This window comes from Danio rerio, chromosome 10, assembly GCF_052040795.2.
Source record: "Danio rerio strain M-AB ecotype USA chromosome 10, GRCz13ab, whole genome shotgun sequence".
NCBI lineage: Eukaryota > Metazoa > Chordata > Actinopteri > Cypriniformes > Danionidae > Danio > Danio rerio.
In genome coordinates, this window is record NC_141030.1 from 29098599 (window position 1) to 29122638 (window position 24040).

The 24040-nt window shown below is 34.5% G+C and overlaps 1 protein-coding gene across 5 annotated transcripts; it reads left to right on the forward strand.

Moving 5' to 3' along the window:
- Positions 1-7: 7 nt before the first annotated feature.
- On the forward strand, positions 8-23794 carry map3k7cl (map3k7 C-terminal like). Of its 5 annotated transcripts, XM_087270681.1 has the most exons (7): positions 8-206; positions 335-479; positions 7553-7659; positions 10057-10138; positions 12791-12849; positions 15773-15888; positions 23239-23794. In XM_087270681.1, the coding sequence occupies exons 4-7, from the start codon at positions 10063-10065 to the stop codon at positions 23417-23419; spliced, it is 432 nt and encodes a 143-aa protein (XP_087126807.1). In that variant the 5' UTR covers positions 8-206; positions 335-479; positions 7553-7659; positions 10057-10062; the 3' UTR covers positions 23420-23794. The 5 variants fall into 5 exon arrangements, with proteins under 5 accessions (XP_087126807.1, XP_087126808.1, XP_087126809.1 ...); XM_087270682.1 differs by lacking the exons at positions 8-206; positions 335-479 and adding an exon at positions 4045-4489; XM_087270683.1 differs by lacking the exons at positions 8-206; positions 335-479 and adding an exon at positions 6249-6640.
- Positions 23795-24040: the final 246 nt, after the last annotated feature.

Sequence of the window (24040 nt, forward strand, 5' to 3'; positions counted from 1 at the left end):
GAAATGCGGATTACTGAGCCAGAGAGGCGAGGTAGTCGAGCGCCGATTGAATCTACGCCACACCCAAAGCAGAACAAGCAAACCATTTAACATTTCTTTTTTTTAAAGACGATTATTCAATAACAGTATCTTTAAGTGTTTGTGTGGTGTTGTTTTGAATCATTAAATACGTATGAAGATAAAAAGGAGTTTTCAATTGTTTGAAGGTCATTAAATTTTCAATGAGATATATCGAATTTATGGGTGTAACAAATGCACTTGCAAATTAATATCAGAACTTAAAATGAACAGCAAAATTTATCATCATTTATTTATTCATTAAATTTTCCTTCAGCTTAGTGCCCTTATTAATCAGGGGTCGCCACAGCGGAATTAACCGACAAATTCCAGCATTTTACACAGCGGATGCCCGTCCAGCTGCAACTCAGTACTGGGACACATCCATACACACTAAGGAGCTGATTTAAGCAATAAGAGAGGTAAGCTCTTAGGGTCCAGGAAATTTAGGGGCCTCTAATAAATATCTAGAAGTATAAAGTATCTATAAACTATATATAACGTTTTTTTAAATGAAAATAACATTTTAAAACATTATTTATCTGGTAAATATTTTATAGTTTTTAATGTGAGACTATTATTAATATTATTTTTTTACACAAAATAAAGCTGTCGCACAGTATTTGATTTGATTTCCACCACAACACTGTAATGTCACTTTAAAAAGTTTGTGTGAAAGATTATTTAGGTGGTCTCTATGAAAATGAATAGTGTCATCTGAGAACATGTTCAAGATGGAGAGTTTACATTTTTATCAACAACTTTTGAAGAAAAATCAAGGTAAAAATTGCTTGATAAGGAAATACATTTATTCTATGTCATTTCCAAACATGTTAGTACCTTCCCTGCTGAAAAATCCAGCTTAAACCAGCCTAGGCTGGTTGGCTGGTTTTAGCTGGTCAACCAGGCTGGTTTTAGAGGGGTTTTGGCCATTTCCAGGCTGGTTTCCAGCCATTTCCAGCCTGGTCTTAGCTGGTCTGGCTGGAAAATGACCAGCTAAATCCAGCTAAAACCAGCTTGACCAGCCTGGTTTAAGCTGGACATAGCTGGTTTTGGCTGGGCTCCCAGCCTGGCTAGGCTGGTCAAGCTGGTTTTAGCTTGTCATCTCCCAGCCTGATCAGCTAAGACCAGGCTGGAAATGGCTGGAAACCAGCCTGGAAATGGCCAAAACCCCTCTAAAACCAGCCTGGTTGACCAGCTAAAACCAGCCAACCAGCCTAGGCTGGTTTAAGCTGGATTTTTCAGCAGGGTTCAAAGATGTTTTTAAAAACCAAACAAAATGAAGGTAAATAAGAAATGAAATGCTAGTATCAATTCAAAGCTAATCGGTGAAGCTGTTTTTCATTTTTATAAACTGTTGAAATGTCATTTCCACCACCACACACATTTTTAGAAAATATAGAAAAAGTTCTCATCACATATTAAAAGTGTATTCACAATGTAGGAGTTCATGCTCTATTTAATATACATATTCAGTTTATTTATTTTCTAATAAACTCTTAACCAAATTAATTTTAAACTTTAGAGTGTGGTAGGTGTACAATTCAGCATACAACTAATTTATTTCAATAACAAATGTATAATTATATATATATATATATTGAGGAAAGATTAGTTAAACTAGATACAAAAATGATCTTAGACAATGTTTGACTGCCATAATTTATTTCATTTTGAAATAAGCTGTACTGTATATTGAGATGTGGTGAAAATGACATTTGTTCAGTTCACGATAAAAAAATGTTTCTCTTCTTATTTAAGCTTTTCCTCTTACAGATCTTAAACTAGACAAATTGGTCAACGTATGAGGCTATGCTACGTTAATTTTGAACAAGTTTTTTTTACTCAACTTCACAAGGCTAAAAGTGCCCGTAGTTGAAGAATGGCCCATAAATTTGAAATAGTGACTGACACCAGCAGAAACCATGCTTGTGATGTTCTATTCCACTGCACACTGCACATTCTGCACACGTAGATTCTGTGTGGGCCTAGTCATGTTGTCAGTATAACAGTGTACTGGAGGGGTGTTCTGATGTAAACTGTGGCTAATTTATTATTATTATTATTTTTTTGCTGTTTGTACAGTCATTTTTTGCCAGATCATGTCATTGTGATACAGAAAGGAAAAGACAGCACTACATAGGACAAAGAAAAAAACAAAACAAAAAACTAGAAATGGTAACATAGGACTATAAGGACCCAATCTCTTTTCAGATACACATTCATTAGACAGTCACAATTGACCTGCAAGCAATTTACCAATTATAGATTTAAAAAAAAAAGTCTAATGGAAATGTATAGAAAACTGTATTATGACTAAATATGACAACTTATTCAACTTCTTTTATATTATATATAACTTGCCATTAACTTTTTTTTCTCACCACCCACTGGTCATTTTCACAAGAAAAAATTTTGTTGTTGAAAACTGTATTTTATGTACTCAAATTTGACTTGCATGCTAAAAGTACTGGAGTGAGAGACGTTTTACTTGATTTGGGTCATAAAAAAACTCCAACTACCAATATTATGATAAAGGTATATCTGCTGCATTCAACCTAAAACCTACAATAGGTTGATAGAAAACCAAAACAATACCCATTCTTGTCTTAGGACATTTTATTAATCACATTTTTGAATAACAGTAAGTTCATGACATGATAAATATGTAGTAAATCTGCTGGTTTTAAATATACAGAATAATAATAAATACAGTAATTTAAAAACTATAACATTACCGTATATCTTAGGACATATTTGATAAACTTTTTATTACCTACGCAAAAAGTTGATTAATGAAGGTACATTTATAACAACTATTTATTTGTTAGACTACTGTATTGTCAAACCATGTTGCATACAAATGCATTCAACAGACTTATATGACAGTGTGTTGCTGTAGAAGACAAATAAAACAGGAGAGAGGTGTTTAGAAAGAGTATAGTTTATTTTGTTTGACCTGCAAACTTATCTAAACAAGGTAAACTTTCAGAAAACAGCCCGGAAACATTATAATGCGCGCGCTCGTTAATTTAACCCGCGGTTGTCTTCAACAGTTGTCCTCCTTTGCCCAACAACTCAGCTGAAAAACAAAGCAAAACATTACAACAGTCAGACATAGAGCAAAGAGCATAGATTCACCAAGCAAGAGGCGACACTAGTGCAATTTGGGAAACAGACAATGGCAAGGCGGCACATTTATCAACACTTTTGATAGTAAGTGGTGTATTGTTGTCTCTCAGCTTAACGCGCTTTTTGAATAAATTAATTAAAAATGAAGCAGCTGCCTGCCATCGAAATAGCAATGAGATCCAATGGATGGCCGATCGCTTTCACTTCAAAATGGCGGAATCCGGGGCTGTTGCTGGGCGCTGTTGTTGCAAAGGAGCGTTCTATTGAATGTCGCCTCTTGGTCATTCTAAGCTCTTTACATAAAGTTAAATCAAAACAGTTACCATGGTTTTATATGTCAAACTATAGTAAACTAAAGTTTGAAACTATAGTTTAAAATAGACTATGAGTGGGCCCCACTGCTCCCACCCACCATAACCCTCGCAGCGAGGTCCCACTACTGGTCTCCCGTGTTTCCCTGAAGGTCCTCAGGGCTTGTTTGTTCCCTGCCTAGGGCTCAAAAGCGCCTTGCCCTAGGGCAGTAGTCACCAAACTTGTTCCTGGAGGGCCGGTGTCCTGCAGATTTTAGCTCCAACCCTAATCAAACACACCTGAACAAGCTAATCAAGGTCTTACTAGGTATACTTGAAACACCCAGGCAGGTGTGTTGAGGCAAGTTGGAGCTAAAGCCTGCAGGGACACCGGCCCTCTAGGACCAGGATTGGTGACCCCTGCCCTAGGGAGTGCACGAGTAAACCGGCCGCCAGGCCGTGCCAGCGTTCACTGGATGTTGCTCGGCGGCACATTTCGAGCAACAAACACGTAATGTTCTTCGTGATATTGCGTTTATCTATGCAAACCGCAAGGAGCTACAGCACAGACATGCCCGAGTGAAGCTTCACGAAGTGGACTTCGTGAGGTTGGCGTGGCTCCACTCGTGCCGTCGGTATTGAACTCACCTTGGTCAAGTACAAACAGCATCACCGAGCGAACTAACAAACGCTGAGAGAGAACCGACGAGCTTTATAGGAATGCAGATGCAAATTTTTACAAGACACGTCACTGCAGTGAGTCTCGTTGTCATGGTGAGCGCTGAAGAGGGATCACCATTGGAGCACCATCTGCGTCACGGCGAGTTGTAGTCTCCCCCTCCTCGTCTCCTGTAGACAAAAACATATGAAATATATTCATTATATTTTTACATTTTTGGTGCTGTGTAATATTCTGGGATGCAGTAGAATATGGAGACAGAAGATTAATATTGAGTATATGACGAGCTAGTGTTATTCCCATACTTATGAACTTCCGGTGACCTGTTATTGTGAGTTTTTTAATTTTTTTATTTTATACGGTTCCTTTTACAGCATCGATGTTGTAATGTAATTAAAATACAGAAGCGCCGCTCTGGTGTGCGACCTGCTTTATTATCCAAGAACGCCATCTAGCGGTTATATAACTTAATAGCATGTTACTTGCTACTAACCACCCCCACGGCCAAAAGGTCCAGCATTTGTCCTTTTAATTATTTTATGTAATTTAATATTAAATCATATATTTATAATTTATTAATTAAAAATAAATATCATATATTTTTATTTTATATATTCCCGTCACCTCTCTGTTTATGAGGCTGTTTGCTCACTTCATTTGTTTTACTCTGGTCAGATTTTACAGCCAAAATTCAATGAAAACATGTTTACTATAAGCATATAATGTGCTCTAACTTTTCAGGCCTGTAGCCAGGGGGGTTCATAAGACCCACAACCTCACTGACAAAGGTGCAGAATTTGTCCCATACATGAGTATATTTGTCCTATTTTGACTGCTATGCCATCTTAAGTAATGAAAATAATCCATCGAAAAAGGCTTTAAGACCAAACTGAGTCCTGTTGCTTCAGTGGGACAATGATCTGATTTAAGAGAAGTCTTCTTTCACTACTGTATTGTTTTTAAACAGAAAGAACATTTTACAGGTAACTTTTATTTTAAGTCTTGGACCTTATTTCTGAAATAAAAATGAGCAATAAAAAGGCATGAAGCACCAAAAGCGACCATATTAAATTAATTTGAATATATTTTGGCTATTGTTGGTATCCAGGAATTTTCAAATGTACTTTTTTACCAGAGACTAGAAAAATTCTGAAGAATTTATTATTATTGTATTATTATGTTTTAATTATTATTTTTTATTGAAGTGGCCTAAGGGCGACGCAGTGGCGCAGTAGGTAGTGCTGTCGCCTCACAGCAAGAAGGTCGCTGGTTAGAACCTCGGCTCAGCTCAGTTGGCATTTCTGTGTGGAGTTTGCATGTTCTCCCTGCGGTTGCATGGGTCTCCTCCAGGTACTCCGGTTTCCCCCACAGTCCAAAGACGTGGTACAGGTGAATTGGGTATAGGCAAAATTTTCTGTAGTGTATGAGTGTGTGTATGAATGAGTGTGTGGATGTTTCCCAGAGATGGGTTGCGGCTGGAAGGGCATCCGCTGCGTAAAAAACATGCTGGATAAATTGGCGGTTTATTCCGCTGTGGCGACCCCGGATTAATAAAGGGACTAAGCCGACAAGAAAATGAATGAATGAATGAATGAAGTGGCCTAATTGTGACTGAGAGCAGTTGCATGTGCTGGCCATTTTTTTCTGTCTAATAAATGGCAGTAGGCTACAGTTTTTTTTTTATTTAAAACTTTAACAGATTGCTATTTTTTCCTAATGATTCATGATGTAATAAATTTTATTGCGATGTTTTAGGAAATATTTTTAGTACATCAAAAAATGTGGTTATGATGACATCTGACTAGCTAATCCAGCCAAAAAAAAATCACTAAAATGCAGTATTTAAATCTCATAGTTAAATAGAAACTGACACATACTGTATAACTGCAAAAAGGTCCAGTTTTTGAGAAAAAAGAACCACCCCTTTCACTAGGCTGGCTACGGGCCTGAAATGTATGGGTGTAACAAATACACTTGCAATTTATTATCAGAATATTAAAATGAACAGCAATATTTATCTTTATTTATTTATTCAATAATTTTCCTTCAGCTTAGTCCCTTTATTAATCAGGGGTCGCCACATCGGAATTAACCGCCAACTATTCCAGCATATACTTTACACAGCGGATGCACTTCCAGCTGCAACCCAGTACAGGGAAAATCACTTTAAACTGAATATACACATAATAAAAATAATATCAAGATCACTTTAGACAGTTTTAATAAATAATTATACAAAGATAAAAACAGCTGTTTTCAGACCTCTAAAGGGGCTCTAGCGACAGACACTAAAGACCATGATCTTTAGTCTCTTTGCTAGAGCAACCAAATCCCATGCGGAAAGTCACCGATGCAATCCCAGCTCGGAGTGAGTTGGGTTGTGTAGGACCGGTGGGGTTAAAGGAACACAGGAAGAACATGCAAACTCCAGATAGAAATGCAGACTGACCCAGACTCGAACCAGCAACCTTCTTGCTGTGAGGTACCCACTGCGCCACCCTTTACATTTTAATGTTAACAATACATAATTAAGATATATTGTGTTGATGCACAAAGTGTTGTTTTCAGTATAAAAAAAACAAGGTTGAAATACAAAAATAAATAAATAGATAAATAAATAGATAGATAGATAGATAGATAAATAAATAAATAAATAAATAGATCAATAGATTAATATATAAATAAATTAATGAATAAATAACTAGATAGGGCGAGGCAGTGGCGCAGTAGGTAGTGCTGTCGCCGACAAGAAAATTAAATGAAATGAAAATAACTAGATAAATAAATATATAAATAAATAAACAAATATATCAACAGATAAATAAACAAACAAACAGATAAATAAATAAATACATAGATAAATAAATAAATAAATAAAAAAAATAAAATAGTTGGCTCAGAAAACACATTTTTTTATTACAAGAGTCACATAAAAAATTGTAATTAATTTTATTATATAATTAAAAACCTACTTTGTTGTTGTCGTTTAAAAAAGCTATTTAAAAGCAATTTAATCATACAGTAAGTACACTGATTTCTCAAACTGCTTGCTTTGATGATTATTGTTTTTCAGAAAATAAAAAGTGCTCAAAAAAATCAAAAATACTACAAATCCAACACTTTTAACTAAATGAAAACTGAAAAAAAAAGCTCTGCATTGTTGTGGCGAATGTGTGTGTGTGTGTGTGTGTGTGACCCAGAAGCTGACCGGAGAGAGATAGACATTGTTCTAGTGTAAAGTCATGCCATCTGAGCCATTTAATTGGAGTCAGGCTGGCACACACAGAATCACAGTGCCACTCCGACTGAAGAGCTGCCATTACTCTTCCTCTGTTTGGGCTTCTCACTCTACACTATTAGGATTACTGCCACTTTACCTTTGTATGTTTTACAGCATAAACACAGAGGAGGATCTGCATACAGGCTTCTCAATGGAGTGTCTTCAGCTCTTCTGCTGAGCGTTTTGCTGAGACTCTTCTGTAAATACAGCTCTATTGTTAGGTAAGTGGGCTTTTACTGTGCTTTTAGGAAATTAACTGTGATCTTGTGTCTTTACTGTTCAGAAAATAAGCACAATACATGTTCATTTCCAAATAAAATATAGTTCAGGCATATATGTAAGATGATTTCATAGTGCAGCCAGTAAAGAAGCATGATCTCATTTGCTGGCTTTGTCTTCAATTGTTTAATCCCTGATGCAACTTTAGGCACATGATGGTGGCGTTTCATGACCCCTAAAAGACTAGTGACCTCATACTTCTCAAGTTACACACACACACACACACACACACACACACACACACACACACACACACACACACACACACACACACACACACACACACACACACACACATATACATTTTAGAATTAATTTAGTATATTTCCTGTTGTTTAGTTGTTTTGTATGTAGTTAAGATGATACACAAATATTAATTGATATTCTTAATAAAAAATATATATATGATTATTTTGCTTATAATTATATAGTCATCATAATATATATATTAATTATTAATATTATATAATGAGCTAGCGACACGGTGACACAGTAGGTTTTGCTGTCGCCTTACAGCAAGAATGTCGCTTGTTCGAGCCACGGCTGGGTCAGTTGGCATTTCTGTGTGGAGTTTGCATGTTTTCCCCGCGTTTGCAAAGGTTTGGGTAGGCTAAATTGTCCGTAGTGTAAATGAGTGTGTATGGATGTTTCCCTGAGATGGGTTGCGGTTGAAAGGGTATCTGCTGTGTAAAACATGTGCTGGATATATTGGCGGTTCATTCAGCTGTGGCAACCCTGGATTAATAAAGGAACTTAATCAAAAAGAAAATGAATGAATGAATGTATGAATGAATGAATGAATGTAATGAGCCAAAGCCATATATATATATATATATATATATATACACATACACATACATATACATACACACACACCTTTCTATAATTATAGTTTAATATTAATGTTAAATATTACTATTTAATTTAGTTCTGATATTCATTTGAAGTTTAATCTTTTATTAAAGTTGTCCTCAAACCAAAATGTGTGTTGAACAGTACCAATATTTTACAATAACATATAATATCAATATTTATTAATGTTTTATTTTTTTATAAAATAGTATTTATTATCATAACATTGTAACTACTATTATAGTTTATTATTAATGTTAAATATAACTATTAATGGTGACGTGGTGGTGCAGTGGGTGGCACGATCGCCTCACAGCAAGAAGGTTGTTGGTTCGAGCCTCGGCTGGGTCAGTTGGCATTTCTGTGTGGAGTTTGCATGTTCTCCCCGTGTTAGCATGGGTTTGCTCCGGGTGACATGAGGTATAGGTGAATATGCTAAAAATTGACTGCAGTGTTTATGTGTGAATGGATGTATCCCAGAGATGGGTTGCAGCTTGAAGGACATCCGCTGCATAAAACATATGCTGGATAAGTTGGTGGTTCATTCTGCTGTGGTGACCCCAGATAAATAAAGGAATGAATTAGTATTATTTTAATATCTGATAATCATTTGAAGTGGAACTTTTTAGTAAAGTTGTCCTAAAACCAAAATATGTGTCGAACAGTACCAATATTTTGCAATAACAGACAATAATAATATTGATTAATGTTTTATTTATTTATAAAATTTTGTTATTATCATTATTATAAAATTGTAACTGTTATTATAGTTTATTATTAATGTTAAATATTACTATTAATTTAAGTTCCGATATTCATTTTAAGTGGAATCTTTTAGTAAAGTTTTCCTAAAACCAAAATGTGCATTGAACAGTACCAATATTTTACAATAATATACAATATCAATATTTATTAATGTTTTATTTATTTATAAAACTGTATTTATAGTTACAAAATTGGAACTACTATTATAGTTTATTATTAATGTTAAATATTACTATTCATTTTAAGTTTTAATATTCATCTGAAGTGGAACCTTTTATTAAAATTGTCTTCAAAATGTGTCGAATACCAATATTTTACAATACCACACCATATCAATATTTATTATTGCCTTATTTCTTTATAAAACTGTATTTATTTGTTTTTATTGATTAATTTTACAATAGCAACATCTTTGTGTATGTGTGTGTCCTCTAAAAAGCTTTGTTGCTTTAGTTCAGTTTTGTGTTAAATATGCACAACATAAAAGATGAATTGGATTTACTACATTATTTTAAGGAAACTGGTTGCAAACAATTTGTTTGGGCTGAATTTAGGCAAACAAATAAAGTTGAAGCTTACAAAATGTAATTTGTTTGTTTAAAATCAGCCCATATAAATTGTTTCAGTGCGGACAAAACTTTATTAACACAAAAATTAGCTTTTTTCGATGTGTAACATTTTAATGCACCCAGTTTACCCCAAAATGGACTTTTTCCCCCTAGGAATAAATGATCACCTCAACTAGACGAGTCTCTGCAGACAAACCTGAAGTACAGATCGCTTTCAGCCTCGACGAAACCTCAGGTAACGCACATCCAGAATGGGCACATCATTGTTTTCGATGTTTACATGCTTGTGTGATTGAGAGCCTAATATAGAGTTGCTTCCCCGCTGTTCTGCACGGTCCATACTATGCGTGACTTTGACCAAAACGGCAACAAGCAAAACCCACCCAAAGCCGCTCATGTGGGATCAATTCAACTTTTGCCATCGTTTCCCAAGGAACAGGTGCCTTCTCTATTTTGGTTGATCTCTGGCATCTTAAAAACAAAATATCCACCTAGCCACAAAGTCAACAGTGCTGTCAAAGTGTTTTACAGCTATTCTGGCAAATGCTTTGATGGCAGCTGCTGTCCGGGCATTGCAGCATCAGGTTTCTGGTTTAATACCTCGCTGCTGCATGATGCGCTCATTTTCTTTTAGAACACTGGCCTAAATTTAAAAGCATTTAATACTTCGCGCTTCGACGCTGCTTTGACCCGCGTCCTTTTCTTTCTTTCCCAAAAGTGGAATGCAAATAGAAACCTGACACATAAACACTCTATATTTAGACTTTTTTTGCCCATAATTCCCTGCAAAACAATGTCACTTTTGATTATATGTCATATAATATCCTATTTACATAAATTACAGATACTTTATTTAAATATATTTGATTATTTACAATTATAGAATATATTATATTATATTATATATATACAACAACAGCAAATAATAATTCATAATTTTGATCTAACATTACATTTATTCATTTAGCAGACACTTTTATCCTAATTAACATATATAAAATAACAAATTCCTTCAATTTCTGTAAATATCTAAGCAAAAAAACACAAATAAATAAAAGTAAAAAATTAAGTTGTGATAAAAACATCTTTCTATGTTGGTATCATGAAAAATAAGTTGTGATTGCAAGAAAACAACTTTTTTTGGTGTTGAGAGCACAAGAAAATTAAGTCGATAACTAGAAAACTAGAATAAAGGTCATAATCACAACAAAACAAGATGGAAAGAAAAATGAATGCATGGCCTCCTAGGACTTCCGTAATAAAGAAAATCAAAAATGTAAAAATAATATAGTTCTGTATGAATTTCTTTGTTGTTGTTGTTGTTGTTGCAAATATTAAATGATGTTTAACAGAGCAAAAAAATGTTCGCAGTATTTTCTTTAATATTTTTTTTTAATCTGGAGAAATTCTTATTTGTTTTATTTTGGCTAGAATAAAAACAGTTTTTATTTTTAAAAAACATTTTAAGGTCAATATTATTAGCCTTCTTAAACAAGACATTTTATTAGATAGTCTACAGAACAAACCATTGGGGAGCAGTGTTGCCAACTTAGCAATTTTGTTGCTAGATTTAGCAACTTTTCATACTACCCTAGCAACCTTTTTCCCCAAAAAGCACTTAGCAACACTTTTAGCATTTTTAAAAAAGTGACTCAAAAGAGCAGTGGCTGCAGGCTTCACTCAGTAGAGTAAATTGCTTGCTCCGATTGTTTTTCATAGCTGTTAATTTGCTGTTATTTGTTAAAATGTTGGTAATTTCGGTAGCAATAAATTCCAATAGTGCTATAATTTTTGTCACAAAATGTGTTAATTTCACTAGTTAAAAAAGGGTAAACAAGCTGTGATTGTTTAAAATAATGTAACTGTTCATTATCAGTGTTATATTTAAAAAAAAAATAAACAAACTATCAAAAGGTGTTTGTAATACTTTTACAATAGTCAACTCTATTTTTCATACAATGCTAAATGGGATTTAAAATAATGTTTTGCTGAGATGGCCAGTCAATTCTAGATAACATTAATTATTTTGTATATAAAGATGGCATTTTGAGTTACAATTACGCAATAACACCATCACGCAAAGTAATTTGTAAATAAGAACCTATTTATTGTGCATCGGGATGTAATGTTTTAATAGCCTATAATATAATACACTGCGGCTTATAGAAGAGACACAGCAACATTTAGCAACTTTTTAAGCAGGCTTTAGCTACCTTTTATTGAAAATAGTTGGCAACACTGTTTAGGATGGTTAACAATTCTGATCTCAACTGTATATAGGCCTACAATCACTCTGCCAAAAACGAATTGAGCCTTTGATGTTCGTCCCCATCTGGCCACATTCAACAAGAGTAACGTGCGCGTCATGTTTCTGATAACACCCTTTTAAATTTGCTTGTATATATATCTTTTAATTGGCGGTCTGGCTGATGGCTGACTGCAAACAGGCCTTTATCTGTTTTTAGCTGCTTTGCATCATCAGTGGACTGTAAACCCTCCGTTTGGACATCGCTGGCATGGCGGGAATCAGTGCAGAAAAGTCCTCTGTCAAAGCGCTCGTTAAACACAAGTCACCGCGAAGAACCGCGCAGATACTTAACTTTCAATCTGTCCGTTCGGGATTTAGAGTCACGGCCGAACAGCTGGTGTCTGAATGTGGCTTTTCAGACTGATCTGGAAACGGTTACGCTGTGAACGGCAATAATGTTAACAGTTACCGTGAACTGTACTCAGACCGGTGTGAGGGCTCGGCGGTGTCGTGTGCGCTGTGGTTATGAATTCACTGATTAGATGGATGTAGATGTCAGCGCTGAGACCTTGGAGTTAAGATATCAGATATTATCATTCTCATACCAGGCGTGTTATTCTGCCTGTGTTTTCCTCTCAGAGTTGAAAGATGCAGAGGATCCGCTTCCATCATTCCCCGACCTTGAGCAGCGCCTGCAGGTAAAGTTTATTAATAATCTGTTTACAATATGGCGACATGCAAACAGCAAGCACACATCAGACCTCGTTTCAAAAGACGTATTGGTTACCGCTAACTGCAAACACTGGAAAAGATATTCACTGTAGAATCAGCCAGGAGCAGTTTCATATCCAGCAAGAACATGCTTCAGATAATTTATTTTACTTTAAACTGATTTAAATGTGTTTATTGTTTGCGCCTCGTTGACCAGATAGCTACGTTTGTTCAGTCGATTTTAACGTTATACAATTTACCCCCAAATGTCTCACGGCAATGCTTTAGTAAGACCACAAGATGGCATTAGTTGCCTTGAGTATTTTTATCTTAATTAGATTTTTGCAATAATGATTCATTCATTCATTCATTTTCTTGTCGGCTTAGTCCCTTTATTAATCCGGGGTCGCCACAGCGGAATGAACCGCCAACTTATCCAGCTAGTTTTTATGCAGCAGATGCCCTTCCAGCCACAACCCATCTCTGGGAAACATCCACACACACATACACTACGGACAATTTAGCCTACCCAATTCACCTGTAGGCCTACATGTCTTTTGACTGTGGGGGAAACCAGAGCACCCGGAGGAAACCCACGCGAACGCAGGGAGAACATGTAAACTCCACACAGAAACGCCAACTGAGCCGATGCTCGAGTAATAATGATTATAATTGTATAAACTATAGTAATTTAATAATAATAATAATAATAATAATAATAATAATAATAATAACGATAATAACTTATTGCCTAGTAAGCCCATAAAATGTCATTAACTTTTTAGTATTTTTATTTTAATTAGAATTTTGCAATAATAATGATAATGATACATGTATAAATTATTGTAATTTTTATAATAATAATAATAATACTATTAAAATAATGCTTTAGTAAGACAACACGATAGCAATAGTTAACTTTATATTATTTTTTATTTTAATTAGATTTTTGCAATAATGATGGTAATTGCATAAATTATTGTAATAATAATAGTACTAATGCTTTAGTAAGGCCACAAAATGGCATTAGTCAATGTTTTAGTATTTTTATTTTAGAGTTTTGCAATGATGATTATAATGCTTAAATTATTGTAATAATATTAATATTAATGTTAATAATATTACTTCTTTAAGACCACAAGATGGCATTAGTTAATATTTTAGTATATTTAATTTAATTAACATTTTGCAATAGTAATGATAATGATTAATATACTTGTATACATTATTGTAATAATATTAATAATAGTAATAATAATAATAATAATGATTATAATAATAATGCTTTAGTAAGACCACCAGAAGGAATTAGTTAACTTTATAGTATTTTTAATTAGAATTTTGCAATAATGATTTTAATTGTATAATTATTATTATTATTATTATATTATAAACAATAACAATGCTTTAGTAAGACAAGATGGAATTAGTTTTAATTTTGCAATAATCATAATGATTATAATAGTATAAATTATTGTAATAACAACAACAACAACAAGATGTTAGTGGCAGCTTTAAAGCTTTTATTATTATCAACAGAAAATATATATTTTTTATTTTAACTTTAACATTTAATTTTTTAAAACATATTCACATTCCTAAAGATATTGGTAATTATACATGTAAAGGCTATTATTGTTGTTGAATTATAATATAATTGTTGAATATACATTTTTAATAAATTAGAATATTTTGTTATTATGTTTCCCAGAGAAGCTGGAAGGGCATCCGCTGTGTAAAACATATGCTGGATAAGTTGGCGGTTCATTCCGCTGTGGCAACGCCAGATTAATAATGGGACTAAGCCGACAAGAAAATTAGTAAATGGATGAAAGCTGAAGGAAATTTTGTTATTAATAAATACAAACAATTATTTAATTACAAACATTTTATTTTATTATATTAATAAATTATACATTAGTTATTATTTTACGGCCCTTAAATTATACACTTCTTAATTAATCTCTTTTCTTTTTTTGGGTGGTCATCGTTCAACTATGATAAGTTGTTATTCTCAACAACAACACAATTGCTTCATTACGGAAGTAAAATGAGTTGACTTTAAAATCAGTGAATGCTGTTTCATGCTGACATGAAAGGTTGCTATTGACAGTTGACAACAAGACTATTTCAGTACCACATTTCCTCATAACTAGCTATTTACTGCCACAAAAAAGCATGTCACTAATACAATATACTATGTATATGTGTGTGTGCACGATGTGTGTGCGTGTGGTGAAAAACTAAAGGGAACAAACTCTAACAGCTTACATCAGGAGGCATGAATTGAGTAGTGTGTAGATATCAAATATGTAATCATGATCTTTATCTATCAGTGCATAACTAATTATTTTCTATGCAATGATCGTATAAAGATTAATATCAAAGCCGTGAGGTGATTTGAAGATCAGATCAGTGTTCATTGACATAAACGATTTCCCATAAAAGTATCCCTAAAATGTAAACATTGTCTTACCTGAATAAAACTCTGATCATACTTAACAGAGGAGGGGGAAAACTGGGAGAAGTTGAAGCTCTTTGTTGCATGCATGATATTCTGTGGGACTGTGAGTCATTACGAAAGAAGAAGTTCTTGACACAAAAGGAATTAAAAAAAGAAAAAAAGTCATGTCTCTCAACAACTGTTTCCACATATTGTGTTTCATGTGTTGATTGAAACCAAGTCTGTATGACGATTCTGTGTATATTCCAGGATGTAGCAGACAATCCAAATATAGCATCAATAAAAAGGAAGCTTCGTCTCCAGTCTCGCTTGTAGATTATAACATATATCGTATTTGTCAACTTACTCATTTAAAAGGGCAACTTTGTGCTGAAGCGTAATATGTAAATAGTAATAATAGTAAATAATGTGATGCATTAATGTGTTCATCTTCCTCATTCTGACAGCCAGTGCTACCGTGTCGCTCTTTGAAGGAGTCTATAGAAGTGTATGAAGACCACTGCAAGATGGCCAATGAGTTCAACCAAGTCAAACATGAAATCGCCAGGCTGGAAGACAGAAAGTAAGATTTACAAATGACTCAAAACACAAGCTCAATACATTCATATGATCATTTTCAGATCACTGATACCCTTTTGGAATTTATGAACCCTTTCCTTTGAAAATATTTTTTAAGAACTGTAAGGGCAAATTATTTTCTTCTTCTTCTTCAGAAGGAATGCATTTTAATGTGAAGACTGACAAAGTTTGTCTATTAATTGCTTTAATTCTCCGAAGCATGACACACAGACTGCCTCTGTGAGCATAAAGATCCCAAGGTTGGGCTCACAGGCGTTTTTAAAGACAATGTTACAATGTTTTATGGCCCATTTCCACTAAGTGGTACGGTTCAGTTCAGTAGCTTTTATGGCTGTTTCCACTGTCAAAAAGTACCTAAAATGACCCGTTTCTACTTAGTGGTATGGTACGGTACACATTTATGGCTGTTTCCACTGTCAGAAGATACCTAAAATGGCCTGTTTTCAGTGAGTGGTACAGTACGGCTTTTTAGCCGTTTCCACTGTCAAAAGGTACCTAAAAGAAAACTGTACCAAACCATTTTTGGGTACCCTTTGCAAAGGGTACCTAGCATGGCAAAAGGGTTCCAAAAGGCAGAGCTAGACATGCAGCTGAACGCTATTGGTTTACAGAGATACGTCACTAGCTCGTGCAACAAGCCAAAATGAAAACAAAGGAACTGCCATGTTTTAAATACACAGCTGAGACATTGCACCGTAATAATATATACATATAATAACAAGCCATGGTCGACCCGAGCTCAAACAAACCTTGTCGTCGTCTTGATGAACAGCCACAAAGTCAAGAAGAAGAGCAGATTCAACCCTGTGCCCTGTAGTTTTTTACGGGCCCGTCTAAAGAGCAAGCAGTTTCGCTTTCTTGCTTGCGCTCACGTCTATATTTCAAATAACAAACTTCTTGAGCTGATGATAATAACATGAGCGTGATTATTGAAGTGCTTCTGACATCCGATCCTGCCACAAACACGAGAGTGACACGTGAAAAAACAAAGGAGAAGCCAGAAAAACAAGAAAGCAAATGATTTTCTCAGCAAACATAAAAAACTGCCATGTTTAACTTTTATCATCACCTTCTGGACTATTATGAAGTGAAATAACGGATTTATTTTCTAACAAGAGGTTACATGTGCTGGTGAAGATTAAAAATACAGATGAGAGGTTTGCACTGATTGTAGGCCATATGTTGCCTGTTGTTTGTGAACCCAAATAAGGACTAACTGTATGCTGCGTGTAGTTTTTCTGTAATTGGTAACATACTGGAGACTGTAAGGGTCAGTATGTGTTCATATATGTTGCATTTATTTGTTTATTTTTTATAATTGCAGACATTACAGTAGGCTCTTTCTCATTGATCTGCAGTTATAAGCAAATTATGTTTATAGTTAGGTTAGTAATGAACATGTATACACAAGTATTTATGTGTATAAAGCATCTGTTTTGTGAGAAGTGCTTTCATATGATATTCGAACGACCCGTACAGCTTTACTGTAGACATTTTCTCGAGCGAGGATGACGTCGACTGAAACTTTCTGTCGTACACCACACCCACCATAAGGGTATCATTGGTACTCTTTTAGCAGTGGAAACGCTACCCTGATAAAGGTAGGTCCAAAAGGAACGGGCCAAAAGATAAGGATTTCTCTACAGCTTCTTAACTCTTAAACAACCAGTAGATTACACATATCTTTAATAACCCCGTGACAAATGCATTTGATCTTTACTTTAGCAAAACCTTAATGAATTATAATATTCATATATAATTAGCAATATATGATTTTCAATATTAAAAATTTCACAGAACTAAATATATCCTGATTTGGTATATTCTGAATGAATAAACACACACGCACGCATGCACACATGCGCATGCACACACACACACGCACACACACACACACGCGCGCACGCACACGCACGCACACACACGCACGCACGCACGCACACACACACACACACACACACACACACACACACACACACACACACACACGCACACACACACACACACACAAATGTGAAGAGACAGATAATTGAGACAGATAATTAATCAAAGCTGCCTTTGTTTGAGCTCATGGAGTTTCCTTTAAAGTCATGCTGCTCTACTGGTTAAAATAAGCATGACATGACCTGACATATTGTATTGTGGAATGCAGGGCTTTTTGTTGTTTTAACATTTACACTGCAAAACCACATTTTCATGAAAATGAAAGTGCACTGTAAAGCCACACAACATACTTGACTTTTTAAGGATGCAAACAACACTTAACCTTTGTTGAGCTTTTAAAAAGTACAGTTGTGTTTTCAAACCATATCCCACAGTCTCAGAAAAAATGGTACAAAAATGGTACAAAACTGTTAGCGGGGAAGTTTTTAGTACCTCATTAAGTAGCGTAATAAATAATACTTTCAAATAAAGCACCTAAAGTGTATATATGAGAGCCTTTACCTTTTTTAACCTTAGAGTACTACCCCAATGGCAGCTTTGAAAAAACAAACATTCTTAGAAGTTCTGGCAAGGTTCTTTAAAAGTTATGAACTTACATTCTTCCAGAGTAATGATGATAGAGCATCTGTGCAGAATTATCTGGTCATTTTTATTGTAACTACTTGTTTTGGAACATTCAAAATTAACATTGTTAATTAAAATTGAATAATGTGTGCAAATCTTCCCCGAACATTTGATCATTTTTATTTCATTTCAGAGAGCTTTCAGAAATTATATTTTTCATAACTAATGGGAATGTTGGCAAAACGTTAACATTGTTTAAGAAAAGGTTGTACCAAAAATGATAATCAGTAAGTCATGACAACATTTGATTTAATGTATCTTTAATCACTCAGAAATAACCAACTGCACAGAGCAAGAACACACAGAAGAAAACGACGGATCAGACTTGATTCATTTGTGTTGTCAGATCTTTCTAGAAAAGAAAATGAGCAAACTAGAACAAGTATACAATAACAGATAATATGATTTACATGCCAAGCTTAAACACAGACACGGCAACCCTCTTTTTTAGTGCTGAATGAAAAAGCAGACGAGACACCTAAAAGTGACCATGTTTACAGCTGTTAATCATTGCAATAAACACTGAAAGATCATTTTAGGTGATTCACTTCCCTATTTAAATGAAACTTTATAGAGTGTATGTGGTAAATGTTACTTTAACCCTTTAACTTCCCCACCAAAAGAATATATATATTTTCTTTTTTGCATTGCAAAACTTCAAATATCACTATTTAACACACTCAATGCATTTTTAAATGCAACTTCTAAAATATCAGCCTCTACCAAATGATATATATGTCGGTTTATGGTAAAAGTACTAGAATTAATAAGTAAATATGAAGAGTAAGACCAATTTATTAAAAAAAATGTAAAACTAAGTCACCTTTATTTTTTGAAGTATGCCATAAAATATTTCAGATTCTCATTTAACATATTTTCTTGTTTTTATTTTATTTTACAATAAAACCAAAATTGAGTGTAGTAGTGCAACAGTAATTGTTTGCTTGATTTTGTTTGTGAACCAACAATGCTGTGTGTGAAAACCACATTCAAAACAGTAAAAACTTGGTCGACCATTTGGTAGAGCGGCAGTCAAAGGTTTAACTTCTTAAAATGTACTAAACTCTTTTTTCACAACTTTTACTTAAAATTACTTGTCAAATTACATTGTAAACACCCCCCACCACACACACACATACACACACACACACAATGATACGATACTGTAAGTTGCAAACTTATCATTTGTAAACATAACTGTCAAAAGTTATACAAAAATGTAAATGACAGTTGCTCCCACTTTATATTAAGTGGCTTTAACTACTATGTCCTTATGTAAAAAGTAATATAAATATCAAAATAATATGTTGCTTATAGTGCTGGGCGATATGGCAAAAATGCAATCTCGTTAATTATTTTACATTATTAAACGATAATGATATATATTTCGATATATGTTTTTAATCCTTCTAAATTTAAAAGAATACCCTAACAATTACCGAAGATACAAAAATTAGAGGATCCATTAAATGGCATTTTTGCCCGATAGATTTTTGGTGACCGAAAATTCAGTACATCTCTAATATTAACACACTTTTTTAGATTCCCATTGTTGTACATTTCTGCTGTGTGGCTTTTAGATCAATATAGAGTAAAAAAGTCCAGCACTTATAATTGTTATAGATATAAATTTTATCGCGATTCAATATAATATCGTTTATCGGCCCAGGCCCCAGCCCTAATTGCACAACACTTATGGTGCTACTGAGGGGGCATAGAGGTAAGGTTAGGGACAGATTTGGTGGTATGGGTATCCTTAAGGATAAGGTGTAAGGGATGGGTAAACAGTGTAATTATAAATGTAATTTCAGATGAAATTACATGCTGACAATTTGTTTTATATAAGTTTAATGTTAAAACATGTAGTAATGCAGATATTATGCACATACATGATTCATTTAAATGTAAGTATACAGTAGTTAGGAGCACTTTATATAAAGTCTGACCTAAATTTTTATCACATTTTTTGTATAAATATAATGTTCTACTGTCATTCAGTGTAACAGATATATTTATATGTAAAAACTAAACAATTATTTGCCGAGGATTAAGCTGCTTTGTTTATCGAGGAAAACACAAGAACTTCCTTGCCATCAAAATTGCCACTGTAAATTTCCAGTCCTTGTTCTCTTTCTCAGTTGCTTCTTTTCCAAAAGAGGAAAACACATGAACTTTTTTTTTTTAAAGCACCAAGTTCAGCTGTTCGAAAATATACTGTACATTTTCTTAAGATTTAAACTTAATACTGATACACTAAGCATCCTGTTTTACACATGATAAATTTTCAACTTTGATTTCAAACTTTCACCTCCCTTCAACCCTGTGAAAAAAATGACACTCTTAGAAAACTGGTACTTTATCATCCAAAAGCCAAATGTTACAGACATCTCCCACTGATTTCATGTAATTGTGAGCTAGTCAAACATTATGAATCATCGAGATCCATAATAAGAAGCATGTTTTTTTTTTTTCAAATGAAATCATTCTGTCAACGTAGGTACCAGAAGCTATGCCATTGACAGTTTCACTTCCTATAAAATAGTTTCAGGCACACAACATACACTTATAGTCACCTGTGTGACACCCAGACCACATTTCACATAATGAATACATCAAATACCTGCTGAAAACAACAACAACAATAGAAAACATAATTGAATGTATAATGGTTTTAAAGGCTATAATGGAAATTCTATGTGAGCATGCGTACATCTTCTGAGCGTTGAATACATACACTTTATTCACTGTAAGAATTCATGTGTGATTTGTTGGGATATTGATGTATGATTTGTTAGGATATGATAATTATTGATTAGAAATATTTGAAAAATCTGTCATCCTATGGTTAAAAAAAATCAATATTAATATTGTGAAAATCACCTTATTTTCTAACTCAGAGATGCCAAAGTAGGGCCTGCGGGCCAAAGATGGCCCATTCTAACCTTTGATTTGGCCCACCATTTCATCTATGAAGAGAGTGAGAATGACTGAGAGGATTGAGAGTGAATGCCTTTAAAAGTGTCATTTCTAATTAGTTTTATTGCTGAGCTACAAAAAAGCAAACTGAATGAAATGTTTCACTTAAATGTTGTAAATGAACAAGATTTTTTATAAATGTACAGTAAATATTGTCACTCGATGGATAAAGAACTATGTCGAAGACATCTGTGAGCAAATCAAGGCAAAAACTAGTGTAACCCCATGCTGTTATAAATGTTTTTGTTTTTACTGTAGTAAGTTCATAATAAAATGTAATGTATGCTTTATTATAGGGATGCTCTGATCGATCAGCTGAAAATTGGTATTGGCAGATAATCACATATCACGACTTGATCGGCACTCGCTGATCTGGCCAATCGCAATCTAATGCAAGTGTTTGTTTATGAGTTTACAACCCTGGTAATGCTGCGGTCACACTAAATGTTGTGCATGAAAAGTTTTGTTGTTTAACGCTGTGAAAAGGGGCGGGATTAAACAAGATGATTAGATGTTAAAAAAGCGAGCGATTGGTTAATGTTTTAAATTTCGGTCCAGAGAGGTCATGTTTTGATCTTCGATTAGTCTCACGGAATCCTGTGAAGCGAATTCGCAGGTCAGAGTTCACCAAGCTAGAACTTTCCAAGGCAGCGAACTGTGAAACTTGTCGCACGAGCTTGCGTTTCCTCATTGGCGTTCGTACACTGCAAAAGATGCAGGGTTCCAAACTAATTCATCCATGTTGTCCCAAAACAAATTAAGTTAACTGAACACTTTTAACAAATTTATGTGAATTAAACACAAAAAATTAAGTTGTCCCAATGAAATCTCAAGAATTTTGTTGTTTCAGCTCATTTTAATTACGTAGTTTAAACATGAAAAATGATTTTTGAGTGTATAAATGGAAGTCTATGGGGAGAAAAGTGCAGTGTGACTGCAGCTTTATACATCCACAGTGCTATAACACGTGAGAAATGTTTCCAAATTGCATTGTCAGTAATTTTTCTTAACATATTTTTCTATCTAATTTTATCTATGGAGTGTTCCTACTTTATTAGTTAATATCAAGCAATGTTTACTAGTTGTTTTAAAATATTATTAAATTAATTAGGAAATTACCCGCGGCAAATTTACTGTATTTACATTTAACCCACTAGCCTCAATCAAGTTTGGCTTTTGGCCATTTATAAGAAAAAACTTGGGCACCCCTGGTCTAAATGAAGTTGTTAGTAATGCATATTACTGATCAAAAATTGAGTTTTGATATATTTACCATATAAGATTAACAAAAATATCTTCATGAAACATGATCTTTATTTAACATTCTAATGGTTTTTGCAACATAACACTGGTAAGGGCCACATTTTGAGTTTACTGGAAACTGTAATGGTCTTCAATTTGAATCCTAATTGAATATGTCCCAAGACACGTTAGAAAGCTATAAAATGTATTGGTTGTGATGGTTAAAATTTGATGGTTTGTATTATTTTTAATGGTATTTGTAGTGGAAACCTTTAGAACAAGTGGAGGGCCGCAGCTCTACATAGTTTAGCTCCAACCACCTCCAACTCACTCCTGCTTAATAGTCTTGAACACCTTGACTAGTTGAATCAGCTGTGTTTGATTAGGGTTGGAGCAAAACTGTGCAGAGCTGTGGGCCTCCAGGAATCCAGTTTGAGACCCATGCTCTAGGACATCTGTAATGCTTCCTATTGTTTTTTTTCAGCAGGATAGTCATAAAAAAGTGAGGTATGATCATGTATAACACGTTTTCTCCTCCATTCCTCAGAAAAGAGCTCATGGCGGAGCTGCTAGAGGATGAAAAGGCATCAATGGAGTTTGCACGATATGAAGAGGAATATCGGATACTCACAGAAGAGAACCAGAACTTGATAACGGTGCACAGTGAACGAGCGCAGCAGCTCGAGACGCTCCGAGTGATCAGTCAGAAGAGGCAGGGCTCCTCGTGACTCTTGACATTGATGAAAAGATCTGTCACCTCATGGCTTTCCTTCAGTGTACTGAAACAACAACAAAACTGATCTTGAATCAGTGCGCTTAAACTGAAACACTTAATAAATGTATATTTAAGCTAACGTGGGTCGTTTCAGAGCCCAACTTGATCTGAGGTGTCGCCTCAGTCTGATATACAGTATTGGTATTCTGAATACAGTATATACAGCTTGTTCTTTGTGTGTGTTTAAAGGGTGTGTTTGTTGACAAATGTGCTTGTACAGATGGAGCTGTGTCTGTGTTATATCATGTAAAATGCTCTGCTGTGAAGGAGCGGTCCTCAGCGAGAGATGTTACTGTCTGTCAGTTGCATTAAAAAGGAATTAAACCTCTGTCCAGCTATCTAAGTTCAAGCAAGGTGATGATAGACCTATGACTACACACCATTGTTTAGTCACTCAGCAAAAGGGAACTTGGCTTTCGAAATGTGATCTGCTCATTTTAGGATTGTGAAACCCTTCAAAACTATCAATGGCTGACACCTCCATCCCACACAAGCTGACAGTTTATGATCGCAAAACCAGTTTAGCAGCAGTGTTTTGCTTCCTCCAGATTTAGATTTTTAGTTTGTTTGGCTA